General features: G+C 46.9%; 1 protein-coding gene across 2 annotated transcripts in view; it reads left to right on the top strand.

The window, feature by feature from the left end:
* LOC123773844 (C-Maf-inducing protein) overlaps positions 1-14,275 on the top strand; it is a 208,139-nt gene that overhangs the window by 169,114 nt on the left and 24,750 nt on the right. For both annotated transcript variants that reach the window (XM_069318755.1, XM_069318754.1), the window contains exons 3-4: positions 12,047-12,097; positions 12,596-12,667. In XM_069318755.1, the coding sequence (XP_069174856.1) occupies positions 12,047-12,097; positions 12,596-12,667 (123 nt within the window). The remainder of the gene's footprint in view (positions 1-12,046; positions 12,098-12,595; positions 12,668-14,275) is intronic.

The following is a 14,275-nucleotide window of genomic DNA, read 5'->3' as shown; positions in this document are numbered from 1 at the left end:
TTTTCATCCATAATGACAGCGGTCATAAGGATGATGAATGAGTGTGGGACTTATTAGTCCTCCTTGCGGGGTGCCAAGTGCCATATTCTTGGTGCCAAGTGCCATATTCTTGGTGTCAAGTGCCATATTCTTGGTGCCAAGTGCCATATTCTTGGTGCCAAGTGCCATATTCTTGGTGCCAAGTGCCATATTCTTGGTGCCAAGTGCCATATTCTTGGTGCCAAGTGCCATATTCTTGGTGCCAAGTGCCATATTCTTGGTGCCAAGTGCCATATTCTTGGTGCCAAGTGCCATATTCTTGGTGCCAAGTGCCATATTCTTGGTGCCAAGTGCCATATTCTTGGTGCCAAGTGCCATATTCTTGGTGCCAAGTGCCATATTCTTGGTGCCAAGTGCCATATTCTTGGTGCCAAGTGCCATGTACTCGAGAGCCATCCACCAAAGCAAACCTTGGCTGGCCTTCCTGGAGACAGTCTTCAATCCATTTCTGGAATATCCCCTTGACACTCATTCATGCAAACTCATCTAAGATCGCAGTTCCTTGTGTTTCTTATTACCTAGTAGTAAATAGGTACCTGGGAGTTAGACAGCTGCTACAGGCTGCTTCCTGGGGGTGTGTAACAAAAAGGAGGCCTGGTCGAGGACCGGGCCGCGGGGGCGCTAAGCCCCCGAAATCATCTCAAGATGACCTCACGATAACCTTATCAAAGGCTTCTTTGATGTCAACAAACACTAGAGTACTCAACTATGTCATTAGCTTTGTTAAATTCGCTAACCCCTTTCTCTAGGCTTAGATAAATGTTATTTGTACAGCCTATCCTCCTGTGTAGAATTATGTGCATCATCGTACATATTTATTGAGGTAATGGACAATTAGATAGTAGAATATTGTACTATTCGCTTTATAGAATTCGGTAAATATAGAGTAAAAATCAAACTTCAATTTTCATTGGTCTTATATAGCACATATATGTACTATATTATATAGCACATATACGTACTATATTAGGCCTTAGATAGCGTTTATTAGGCCTAGGACGGTCAGAGTCCGTTAGATTAGGTTGTATTAGTCACATAAACACAAAACCTTTTACAGTTTGTCAAAATTCAATAGTACCAAATTCTACTTGGTCCATTACGTCAATATATGTACTGTGATGCACACATGGTTACTGTGAGTACTGTGGAAACACCAGGATGGACTGGATTTGTACTGATGAGAGAGAGAGAGAGAGAGAGAGAGAGAGAGAGAGAGAGAGAGAGAGAGAGAGAGAGAGAGAGAGAGACAGAGAGCGAGAGCGAGAGAGAGAAAGAGACAGAGAGAGAGAGACAGAGACAGAGAGAGCTATCAGAGCACCACAAGAGGCACCTCTCACAAGGCCGGGTGGAGGCCAGGGCCAGACGGGTTGTGTCTCGTCATATCTATAGTGTTACACCCGCTCTTCCATCCCCTATTCTCTCTCTCTCTACCCCCCTATTCTCTTTACTCTCACCCATCCCCTAACTCTCCCCTCCCTCCACCTCCCAAAATGAGCCAGGGACAAAAATTTCTCTTCAGTATAATAATAGACAAATGGTGTGTACGTAGAAGCTTCAAGTATAGATATCATAGCTCTCACCGTCAAGGACCCAAGAGCTAAAGCTTAACCCCCCCCCCCCGCAGGCACACTTAGGTGAGAATACTCTCCACCAGCTGGGGCGCCGAGAGGGGGGAGGGGGGGGGGAGGGGGGTGTCGCCCTCCAGGTGCGTTTATATATTATCTTTTATTTTATTTTGGTTCCTCTTTAATATTTTCCCGGTCATTATCTTGTTTGTTTGGTATGGTTGTGGCGCGTGTGCTGGCTGGCGTGTACGTGTGCTGGCTGGCTGGCTGGCTGGCTGGCTGGCTGGCTGGCTGGCGTGTACGTCTGCTGGCTGGCTGGCTGGCTGGCTGGCTGGCTGGCTGGCTGGCGTGTACGTGTGCTGGCTGGCTGGCTGGCTGGCTGGCTGGCTGGCTGGCTGGCTGGCTGGCTGGCTGGCTGGCTGGCTGGCGTGTACGTCTGCTGGCTGGCTGGCTGGCTGGCTGGCTGGCTGGCGTGTACGTGTGCTGGCTGGCTGGCTGGCTGGCTGGCTGGCTGGCTGGCTGGCTGGCTGGCGTGTACGTGTGCTGGCTGGCTGGCTGGCTGGCTGGCGTGTACGTGCACGTAACCTTACGCACGCCGCACGTAAACACACCTGTGTTTACGTGCACAGATACCGTGTCCTCACGGTGTCCTTACGAGACACCGTGTCCTCACGGGAGTACAGTGTCTGACGCTGGTGTTAAACACGGTAGCCTAGTGACGACCACTGTAACTGGTCACTCCAGCTCACGCACACACACAAGGCTATGTTGACCAGACCACACACTAGAAGTTGAAGGGACGACAACGTTTCGGTCCGTCCTGGACCATTCTCAAGTCGAATCGACTTGAGAATGGTCCAGGACGGACTGAAACGTCGTCGTCCCTTCAACTTCTAGTGTGTGGTCTGGTCAACATACTTCAGCCACGTTATTGTGACTCATCGCCTGCACACAAGGCTATGGTCACCCACCGCGGCACAGTGGGCTACGTTGTCGGCTTACAACCCCGGGCCGCGGGCACGATCCTTCTGTAGGACAGAAGCGCTTGGGCAGCATTACATGTGATGTCTCTGTTGATTTAGCGGTAAATAGGTAGCTGAGTTAGACAACGGCTTCGGGGGCCCCAGAACTAAATCTCAACCCCGAGAGACAGACAACCCCACAGACCTGGCCATCACTGGTGATACAAATATTTAGGCTATCTTATCTTGAGGTTATCTTGAGATGATTTCGGGGCTTTTAGTGTCCCCGCGGCCCGGTCCTCAACCAGGCCTCCACCCCCAGGAAGCAGCCCATGACAGCTGACTATCACCCAGGTACCTATTTTACTGCTAGGTAACAGGGGCATAGAGTGAAAGAAACTCTGCCCATTGTTTCTCGCCGGCGCCTGGGATCTAACCCAGGACCACAGGATCACAAGTCCAGCGTGCTGTCCGCTCGGCCGACCGGCTCCCTGGCTATGGCTACTCAACAAACTCGGAATCGATGGCTCATTTTACAAGCAAACCTCAATTAACTTTTTTTGTATACTGTATAGCCTTCTGTCTATGGATGGCAAGCCTTGACGCAGAGCCATGAGTGTACTCACCTAACTGTTCTTGCGGGGGTTGAGCTTTGGCTCTTTGGTCCCGCCTCTCAACCGTCAATCAACAGGTGTACAGATTCCTGAGCCTACTGGGCTCTATCATATCTACATTTGAAACTGTGTATGGAGTCAGCCTCCACCACATCACTTCCTAGAGCATTCCATTTATTAACTACTCTGACACTGAAAAAGTTCTTTCTAACGTCTCTGTGGCTCATCTGGGTACTAAGTTTCCACCTGTGTCCCCTTGTTCGTGTCCCACCCGTGCTGAAGAGTTTGTCTTTGTCCACCCTGTCAATTCCCCTGAGAATTTTGTAGGGGTGTGTGGGGGTGACCTGTCCCTGCTGACTTACCTGTGTCTGCTGCCAGCAGTCACTGGTATTGAAGGATAGACATAGCGGACGTGGATAACCTTTACTATGGGCGATAAAGTGGGACGAGGAGACGTGGGAGGAGGTTAAACATGCCACTGAATCAGACACAAGAGTGGGAGCGTGTTATATTCTGCTCTGAATGCGCTAGACGGAGTAGAATGGAGCAGATTTTAATAGAGCAGAGTAGAATAGAGGAAAGTAAAACATAACGGAGTAGAATGGAGCAGAGTAGAACATAATATAGTGGAAGAGAATAGAGCAGAGTAGAACATAATATAGTGTAAGAGAGCAGAGCAGAGTAGAACATAATATAGTGGAAGAGAATAGAGCAGAGTAGAACATAATATAGTGTAAGAGAGCAGAGCAGAGTAGAACATAATATAGTGGAAGAGAATAGAGCAGAGTAGAACATAATATAGTGGAAGAGAATAGAGCAGAGTAGAACATAATATAGTGGAAGAGAGCAGAGCAGAGTAGAACATAATATAGTGGAAGAGAATAGAGCAGAGTAGAACATAATATAGTGTAAGAGAGCAGAGCAAAGTAGAACATAATATAGTGGAAGAGAACAGAGCAGAGTAGAACATAATATAGTGGAAGAGAGCAGAGCATTAGCCTCAGGGACGACGTCAGAGCTCCAGATACAGAGATTGCTTCCATTGATAACATAGGGTAAATGGACTTTATACTCCACTTTAAAATTGAGAGAGTTGAAGTCCTTTTGATCACCGTCAATTTGTGTACACTGGGGCAGTTGAGTGTGTCAGAAGTATGACTTGTGCTTGAACAGTTAGTACGTGGTGTCCTTCTTGTGTTCTGGCTTGGCCTACTTGTAGCAAGCAGGCCTACTTGTAGCAAGCAGGCCTACTTGTAGCAAGCAGGCCTACTTGTAGCAAGCAGGCCTACTTGTAGCAAGCAGGCCTACTTGTAGCAAGCAGGCCTACTTGTAGCAAGCAGGCCTACTTGTAGCAAGCAGGCCTACTTGTAGCAAGCAGGCCTACTTGTAGCAAGCAGGCCTACTTGTAGCAAGCAGGCCTACTTGTAGCAAGCAGGCCTACTTGTAGCAAGCAGGCCTACTTGTAGCAAGCAGGCCTACTTGTAGCAAGCAGGCCTACTTGTAGCAAGCAGGCCTACTTGTAGCAAGCAGGCCTACTTGTAGCAAGCAGGCCTACTTGTAGCAAGCAGGCCTACTTGTAGCAAGCAGGCCTACTTGTAGCAAGCAGGCCTACTTGTAGCAAGCAGGCCTACTTGTAGCAAGCAGGCCTACTTGTAGCAAGCAGGTCTACTTGTAGCAAGCAGGCCTACTTGTAGCAAGCAGTTCGCGTTGAAAGCACCGGCTGCCCGCGCCTGTTAACCTGTGAACCGCGCGGCCCCTCCTCCGAATAGACAGTACGTTTTAATACTAAATGTAATAAGTACAATCCTGACTACCGGCTTAGTACATAAATACACTTAATCGCCAGAATCGCACCAAAATATTGTGAATATTAGAGTTTACCTGAAAAACTGAGTAGAAAACCACGACCTAACCTAACCTTCTTAGTGTAGGAGGACAAGCATTTTATTGCTTCTTAATTACAATTAGTACTTAACCTATAGCTATATTGATATTACAGTTTTATAAAACTAATAAAACAAAACTAAAATCTTTCAATAAATTATAAAGTAACTCAGAATATTTTCAAATTTTGTATAAAATCTCTATTGTTTAATAAAACTGAAAAATAAATTCTTTATATTTAAAACTTGTGTATATAGAATTCAACAGGAAAAACTTCATCTTAAAATTATGAGTGTCTTAACAGAAAACGAGGAGAATATGTGAAGAGGTAAATGTAACGGCACAATTAAGTGTATTTATGTACTATGCAGACAGTCAGAAATGTACTTATTATATTTAGTAATTAAAACGTAATGTCTAATCGGAGGATGCGTTGGGTCCTGGGCGTGTAAAGAAATATATACAGACGATCCAAACAGGTCTACTGTATTGTCTCGTATTGTATTGTATTGCATTGTATTGTACTGTAGGCACGCCCGAACACAGAGAGTGAGGCTTGAGGGGGTCCATAATATGGACAATCACAGTGAAATTTTTTATAATAGTCTGGAATAGTCATTCCCAGATAATGTATAAGTTCAGCGCCTCTTTAATACTTAAGGGAGACTGTGGTATTAGGGTGAAGGGTGTGGTATTAGGGTGAGGGGGGTGGTAGTAGGTTGAGGGGGGTGGTAGTAGGGTGAGAGGGGTGTGGTAGTAGGGTGAGGGGTGGGGTAGTAGGGTGAGGGGGGGTGGTAGTAGGGTGAGGGGTGTGGTAGTAGTGTGAGGGGTGGGGTAGTAGGGTGAGGGGTGTGGTAGTAGTGTGAGGGGTGTGGTAGTAGTGTGAGGGGTGGGGTAGTAGGGTGAGGGGTGTGGTAGTAATGTGAGGGGTGTGGTAGTAGGGTGAGGGGTGTGGTATTAGGGTGAGAGGGTGTGGTAGTAGGGTGAGGGGTGTGGTAGTAGTGTGAGGGGTGTGGTAGTAGGGTGAGGGGTGTGGTAGTAGGGTGAGGGGGGTGGTAGTAGGGTGAGGGGGGTGGTAGTAGGGTGAGGGGGGTGGTAGTAGGGTGAGGGGTGTGGTAGTAGGGTGAGGGGTGTGGTAGTAGGGTGAGGGGTGTGGTAGTAGGGTGAGGGGGGGTGGTAGTAGTGTGAGGGGTGTGGTAGTAGGGTGAGGGGTGTGGTAGTAGGGTGAGGGGTGTGGTAGTAGGGTGAGGGGGGTGTGGTAGTAGGGTGAGGGGGGGTGGTAGTAGTGTGAGGGGTGTGGTAGTAGGGTGAGGGGTGTGGTAGTAGTGTGAGGGGTGTGGTAGTAGGGTGAGGGGGGTGTGGTAGTAGGGTGAGGGGTGTGGTAGTAGGGTGAGGGGTGTGGTAGTAGGGTGAGGGGTGTGGTAGTAGGGTGAGGGGTGTGGTAGTAGGGTGAGGGGGGGTGGTAGTAGTGTGAGGGGTGTGGTAGTAGGGTGAGGGGTGTGGTAGTAGGGTGAGGGGTGTGGTAGTAGGGTGAGGGGGGTGTGGTAGTAGGGTGAGGGGTGGGGTAGTAGGGTGAGGGGTGGGGTAGTAGGGTGAGGGGTGGGGTAGTAGGGTGAGGGGTGCCCCCTCACCCGTACCTCTCCATCTTCTTTAATTAAAGCAAGAGGGAGTGAAAGGTCATGTGGTGACGTCACGCATGGCCTTAAACCTATCTTCCGGCCTTTCCTAAGAGCCAAGTATCCGTCATACATAATGTATATCCCTTCATACATAGTCCATATCCGTCATACATAATACATATCTTGCCACTCCAGCTCTCTTTACAAGAGTGTATCCCAGTCCATCCTGGTGTTTACACAGTACTCACAGTAACCATGTGTGCATCACAGTACATATATTGACGTAATTCACAATTACAAAAGTAGAATTTGGTACTATTGAATTTAAACAAACTGGAAAAGGTTTTATATTTATGTTGCTAATAAAACCTAACCTAACTATTCTAGACCTAATACACTCAATCTGAAGCCTAATATAGTACATATATGTACTATACTAGGCCTAGGAATATTTAAGTTTGGTTTTTAGCCGGATTCTGTAAAATGAATAGTACCAAATCCTACTATCTAACTGTCCATTTCATCAATCATATGTACGATTGTGCACATACTTACATAAACTATTATCTAAATAGAGGATGAGTTGGTACTCACCTAATTGTGCTTGCGGGGGTTGAGCTTTGGCTCTTTGGTCCCGCCTCTCAACTGCCAATCAACTGGTGTATTTATATAGTTGATTTTGTTTTATAAATATACTACCTTGAGGTGATTGCCTGGAGATGATTTCGGGGCTTAGCGTCCCCGCGGCCCGGTCCTCGACCAGGTCTCCTAGTTCCTTCTAGGCGATATTCTCCTAGATATTCCTTCTATATTAGAAGGAATACCCAGCAGTGCCCAGGTCTCTTGTCTCCTTTTTTTTCTTCTTTAAACAGGTGGGTACAGGAATATATTATACGGATATATATATATATATATATATATATATATATATATATATATATATATATATATATATATATATATATATATATATATATATATATATATGTCGTACCTAGTAGCCAGAACTCACTTTTCAGCCTACAATGCATGGCCCGATTTGCCTAATAAGCCAAGTTTTCATGAATTAATATATTTTCTCTAATTTTTTTCTTATGAAATGATAAAGCAACCCATTTCATTATGTAAGAGGTCAATTTTTTTTTATTGGAGTTAAAATTAACGTAGATATATGACCGAACCTAACCAACCCTACCTAACCTAATCTAACCTATCTTTATAGGTTAGGTTAGGTTAGGTAGCCGAAAAAGTTAGGTTAGGTTAGGTTAGGTAGGTTAGGTAGTCGAAAAGCAATTAATTAATGAAAACTTGGCTTATTAGGCAAATCGGGCCTTGCATAGTAGGCTCAGAAGTGAGTTCTGGCTACTAGGTACGACATATATATATATATATATATATATATATATATATATATATATATATATATATATAGAGAGAGAGAAGGTACAAAACACCCTTAACATAATCGACGCTAGTGGGAGGGAGGCAGGAGGGTGCCCTGGGAGGGTGCCCTGGGAGGGAGGCGGGAGGGTGCCCTGGGAGGGTGCCCTGGGAGGGTGCCCTGGGAGGGGCTAACAGTGGCCTTGTCTCATTCATTGGCTCGCTATCGTTTGTATTGTGTGTCACGTGACGCACTTTTTCCACTCACCCTTAACCTCCAGAACACTGACCCCCCCCTGCCCCCCCACGAACCCCAGAGCCTTGACCCCTGACCCCCAGAGCCTTGACCCCAGACCCCCAGAGCCTTGACCCCTGACCCCCCAGAGCCTTGACCCCTGACGCCCAGAGCCCTGACGCCTAGAGCCTTGACCCCTGACCCCCAGAGCCTTGACCCCTGACCCCCAGAGCCTTGACCCCTGACCCCCAGAGCCTTGACCCCTGACCCCCAGAGCCTTGACCCCTGACGCCCAGAGCCCTGACGCCTAGAGCCTTGACCCCTGACCCCCAGAGCCTTGACCCCTGACCCCCAGAGCCCTGACGCCCAGAGCCCTGACGCCTAGAGCCTTGACCCCTGACCCCCAGAGCCTTGACCCCTGACCCCCAGAGCCTTGACCCCTGACCCCCAGAGCCTTGACCCCAGACCCCCAGAGCCTTGACCCCTGACCCCCAGAGCCTTGACCCCTGACCCCCAGAGCCTTGACCCCTGACCCCCAGAGCCTTGACCCCTGACCCCCAGAGCCTTGCTCACACCGTGCATGCCTGTTGCTACCTGGGTTTACGCTTTATTGCACTTAGACCTTAAGATGCACATCACCAACTTGAAGGATGTTGCCGGAAGCCCGTGAACACCCGGCCTGGTCGTGTCCCGTGAGAGAGGTGGTGCCCACAGCGGTCGTGGGGGTGAGAGGGGGTGGTGCCCACTGTGGCACAAGAAGGGGGTCGAGGGGGTCGTGGGTGACCTCCCGCCCACCACACCAAAGGTCTCCTCCACCTTCCCGCTAGTCTTCCGCCTCCTAATTGGGCGCCGTCTTCGTCCTATCATGTCTCCGGCCCTCACAGTATGGTTTCCTCGTTGTCGGGGACCCCCTGTCCCCAGACCCCTGTCTTCCTGTCCCCAGACCCTGTCCTCCTGTCCCCAGACCCTGTTCTCCTGTCCCCCAGACCCTTGTCTTCCTGTCCCCCAGACCCTTGTCTTCCTGTCCCCCAAACCCTGTCCTCCTGTCCCCAGACCCTTGTCTTCCTGTCCCCCAGACCCTGTCCTCCTGTCCCCAGACCCTTGTCTTCCTGTCCCCCAGACCCTTGTCTTCCTGTCCCCCAGACCCTTGTCTTCCTGTCCCCCAGACCCTGTCCTCCTGTCCCAGACCCTGTTCTCCTGTCCCCAGACCCTGTCCCCCTGTCCCAGACCCTGTCCCCCTGTCCCCAGACCCTGTCCCCCTGTCCCCAGACCCCGTGTAGACTTACCTGCTCCCAATACACCCCACAACAGTTGCCTAACGGTAACCTGCGAACATTTCAGCTAACCATGCCGGCCTGGGGACCAGACCTGGGATCCTTGGTTATAAGCATAGGACGAGCAACATTGTGCTACGGGAACCCACGGCCATGAATAGCTTCGGGTTATTCATGCCCGTGCCTCCCCTTGGATGGCTTAATCTTCATCAATCAATCGCTGCTACACCATCCACAGAGCCCAATTACCAGCTATTGGTACTGGTAATGGCTCCAAAGGGCCTCCACTTCCGGGCTATTCATGCCCGTGCCCCCTTTTGGGTGGCTTTATCTTCATCAATCAATCGCTGCTACACTCAGTTACAGCCCCGCTCCTGTGCCAGGTAAGTCCACTACGGGCTCGCCATAGCCCGTGCTACTTGCAACTTTTGGTTCCCAGTAGCTGAATCTAAGACAACAACAGACACTGCTATAAAACAGTGTTAATATTCACTGTTACATCCTTCAACTGTTTCAAGGAGTCAACTGTTTATGACAGTGCACTATTTTTATTATTGAGTATTTGTTTTTTACGTTACATATCAAAGATTTCATTGATTGCACAACCCGTTCTCGCACATTCTTACAGTCAATATTGACTTATTAAATAAGTGCATATGTGACATACTAAACATACTAGTTTACCTTGAAAAGCTTCATAGAAAACACCGACCTTACCTAACCTTCTTAGTATGTTAAGATAAGCATCTTATTGCTTCATAATTACAATTATTACTATTATTAATATAAGATGCTTATCTTAACATACTAAGAAGGTTAGGTAAGGTCGGGGTTTTCTATGAAGCTTTTCATGGTAAACTAGTATGTTTAGTATGTCATATATGCACGTATTTAATAAGTCAATATTGACTATACGAAAGTGCGAGAACGGGTTGGATTGCAATAAATGAACATTTTAGATAAATCTGTATCAACGTGTCTCGTGGATTCCAATGCAATTCACATGTAAAACAATGTTTGTAGGTAATTTGAGTATATGTAAGCCCTGTGGTGTTCAATTCCATGGATACTCAGTAATATTTTGAAGTGCGAGCCCCGCCGCCAGAGGGCGCTTAAACCTTCACTTCAATGTTAAAGCCGAGAGAGCATTTATATTGAGCTCAGTGAAGGGGGGTAAGGCTCCCATATAGAGGAAGCGCGCGGGACTTGCTCCACACTGCTGGGTCCCCACTACCCGGATGGGTGTCCACACTGCTGGGTCCCCACTACCCGGATGGGTGTCCACACTGCTGGGTCCCCACTACCCGGATGGGTAACTGCGGGAAAAGGGAGGAGTCACACACTGGTCACGGGTTATTGTTCACAGGTCATGAGTGATCACAGGAAGTGACGTCTTAAGGCATGGACACACTGGGCAGTTGTCCAGGGAACCGATGCTGCTATATTGTTCATGAGAGATCTCTTGGCTGTCGGTAATTACTCGACGCTGGTAAGGCCTAGGATTCATGTCCCTTTTCAAATGATATTTATAATAATAATAATTTGTGCATAACTTTCTGACGGTAATCCTGCACCTTGGCGGACGGGCGAGGCCTATTATCTGGGTAGGGCACAAAGTGCCCATCATGTGGGTAGGGGGTCCAGGGCCAACCAGGGTAGGGGGGGCTTCAGTGCCTTGCTAAGCCCAAGGCCTACAATGCTGTTAAGGCGGCCCTGGTCACGTGCTGCTGGTCACGGGTTGCTGGTCACGGGTTGCTGGTCACGGGTTGCTGGTCACGGGTTGCTGGTCACGGGTTGATGGTCACGGGTTGATGGTCACGGGTTGATGGTCACGGGTCACTACACAAGGCAGAGCGTTGGGTGGAGGAAGCACCTGTATAATTAAAGCAAAGTTTTCGTTTTATCTATAGGCTGATTTGAAAATTCTTGAAATGTATGCATATATGAAAGATTTTAATTAGGAGAGTTATTACTACATAAGCATTGACAGGATTTTGCGGAGAACACGCCAAGTGTGAGTCCGCGCAGCGTCCTCCACACAGTGGGCAACACTAACCCAAGGTAGGCCAGTTTTTTCCCGCCTGCCCAAGAAAACGCGGGCAAACTAAAACCATACTGAATTATCTTACGTAACACGCTTTTAAATCATCTCAAGTGCTTTCAGGGAGTGGTAAGCGGTGGAGAGGCAGTGCAATTATCATCACCTGGTAGGTATTTATAACTTGACGAGCGAGGGAGTGCTGTTTACGCTCTAAGGACGCCGGTGCTAGGAAAAAAAAAATGGCGTGGGCAGCGTAGCTCGCCTGCTGGCCGTTAGGCTACGGCTCTTCCGTCTTCCTGGTTCCTCCTCTTTTTTCCCTTCCCAAATATCCGGGCCGGTTTTTTTTGGGGGGAGGGGGTATAATTACCTCGTATATACTGATTTAAGATGTTAATTTGTGCCACTCATTAACACCTTTCGTCTTTCTTTTCAGGCGAATAATTCCTACACAAGAGACCAGTGGCTACATTCTATTATATGGAAGGTTAGTTACTTGTAGCTGGTTAATGTGTGTTTGTGTGTGTGTGTGTAGGGGAGGAGAGTGTCATAATGGGTTTTATAATTTTAGACCAAGCCACAATTATAGCTGAGGAATATCAACAAAGCCACCAGCAACATCACCTAACATATAAGCTGGTAAGCCAGGCTTTATCACTTCCTAGGCTGATAAGCTAGGCTTCAACACCTAAGCTGATAAGCCAGGCTTCAACACTTAGGCGTTGAGGCCTGGCTTATCAGCCTTAATAGATAAGCCAGGATTCAACACCTAAGCTTAAGACAGCGCAAGACAACCTTAATTACTTAAAGACAAAATATTTTGTAGATTAAGACATAGACCCCATTCTTTTGTTATGACCAGAAAAATATTTTTTTTTGGTGATCTACAGCTCTAAAAAAAATTCTTAATATTTGCACGAAGAAATTATTTGACTTTTCTTTTGCGTTTCCATTTTTTTTTTCACTCTTCCATTCTCCGTTCCAGAAACATGTGTACAAGTACCGGAATGTGCTGCGGACGGCCCAACGCCCCGAGGTACTCATCAAAGAACTCAAAGTAAGTTGAACAGTACTGCATTGTTCAGAAGTGAACATGTCAACATTGCACACACAAATCACAATAGCGTGATGCATCAAATGAACACATCTACAAGGGCCGTGATGAGTATTCGAACCTACGTCCGGGATGATCCCAGACGCGCCTAAGTCGACTAAGGCGCGTCTGGGATCATCCAGGACGTAGGTTCGAACCCTCATCACGGCCCTTGTGGATTTGTTCATGTCAACATTGTTTTGACAGCCGTTAGGATGTCGTAACCGCGGTCGTTATATATAAACCGCTACTTTGTGACTCCCAGGTGAAAGTGTCAACAAACACCCCCCCCCCCAGCTAACACACTTCGTAACCACGACGATGTTACGTAACAGCAACTGTTGTGGTCACGTTATACGTGTCATAATAACGTTAAAACAAGGTCGTGGTTACGTAGTGTGTTTGCTGGTGGGGGGAGGAAGGGTCTGTTTACACATACAAATTCAAGCCTGGAACTAGCAAAATGGTTGAGCATGTATAATTAACAAAGTTTCAAGCCCATTATTCAACATATACAAGATAAGGTAACCATAGTAACCTAACACTGCTCATAATCATAATAAATTATACAATGCATAATACAATTAAACAAAACCCCAGCATGGTATTCTGCGGGTCCTTCACCCTGGCAGTAACTACATCTTCCTGCTGGGTCGAGACTCGGCTCCTAAGCCCCGGGACATAGAACTTTTCCCTGTACTATAGAGAAAACTTTTCCCTAAAGTACATATAATTACAGCTCAACCTTCTAAATAATTAATTAATCACTGATATTATGGTATAGCAGAGTATTGTGATAGTATTAAAAGTTGCAAATTTTACATTTGTATTACTGAAGAAGCCTAAATTTATTAGTAAAAAATGTAACATAACCTAACCCCTCTCCAAGCAATCCTCGGCCTTATGTACGCTATCTTAGGCCTAATATAGTACATATATGTACTATACTATAGTACATATATGTACTATACTAGATATAGGAATGTTTAACTTTGGTGTTTGAATCTTTTCGTCCCCTTAAGAAAATTAATAGTAAAAAAAGTGAACCTCTGGGGACCAATAGTACATATTTTACGTTTGACAAAATAAGTACTTTTAGGATCATGGGTTACCATTTGCTTATAACTATTAGGCACCTATTTTGTTTGTCACATTTATACATAATATTGTGTATTATGTCTCTTGTGTAGACTGTAGACTACTCAAGCTGCTTGGTTTACATTTGTACACCCCCACATCACTCCCCCCACATATCACTACCCCCACACATCACTACCCCCACACATCACTACCCCCACACATCACTACCCCCACACATCACTCCCCCCACACATATCACTCCCCCCACACATCACTACCCCCACACATCACTACCCCCACACATCACTACTCCCCACACATCACCCCCCCACACATCACTCCGGTTACAACTGTTGTGTTTACCAATGTGAAATCACTTTTGACATTTAAATATTAATTTGTAAAAAATGTGAATGTTTTTAATGACTTCTTATATTTAATGTATTATTGTTTAAATTATATTGTGAGGGCGTGACAAGTTACTGAGGGCAG

This window comes from Procambarus clarkii, chromosome 91, assembly GCF_040958095.1.
Source record: "Procambarus clarkii isolate CNS0578487 chromosome 91, FALCON_Pclarkii_2.0, whole genome shotgun sequence".
Classification (NCBI taxonomy): domain Eukaryota; kingdom Metazoa; phylum Arthropoda; class Malacostraca; order Decapoda; family Cambaridae; genus Procambarus; species Procambarus clarkii.
The sequence above is the reverse complement of the archived record's forward strand: the minus strand, read 5'-3'. Positions and strand labels throughout refer to the sequence as shown.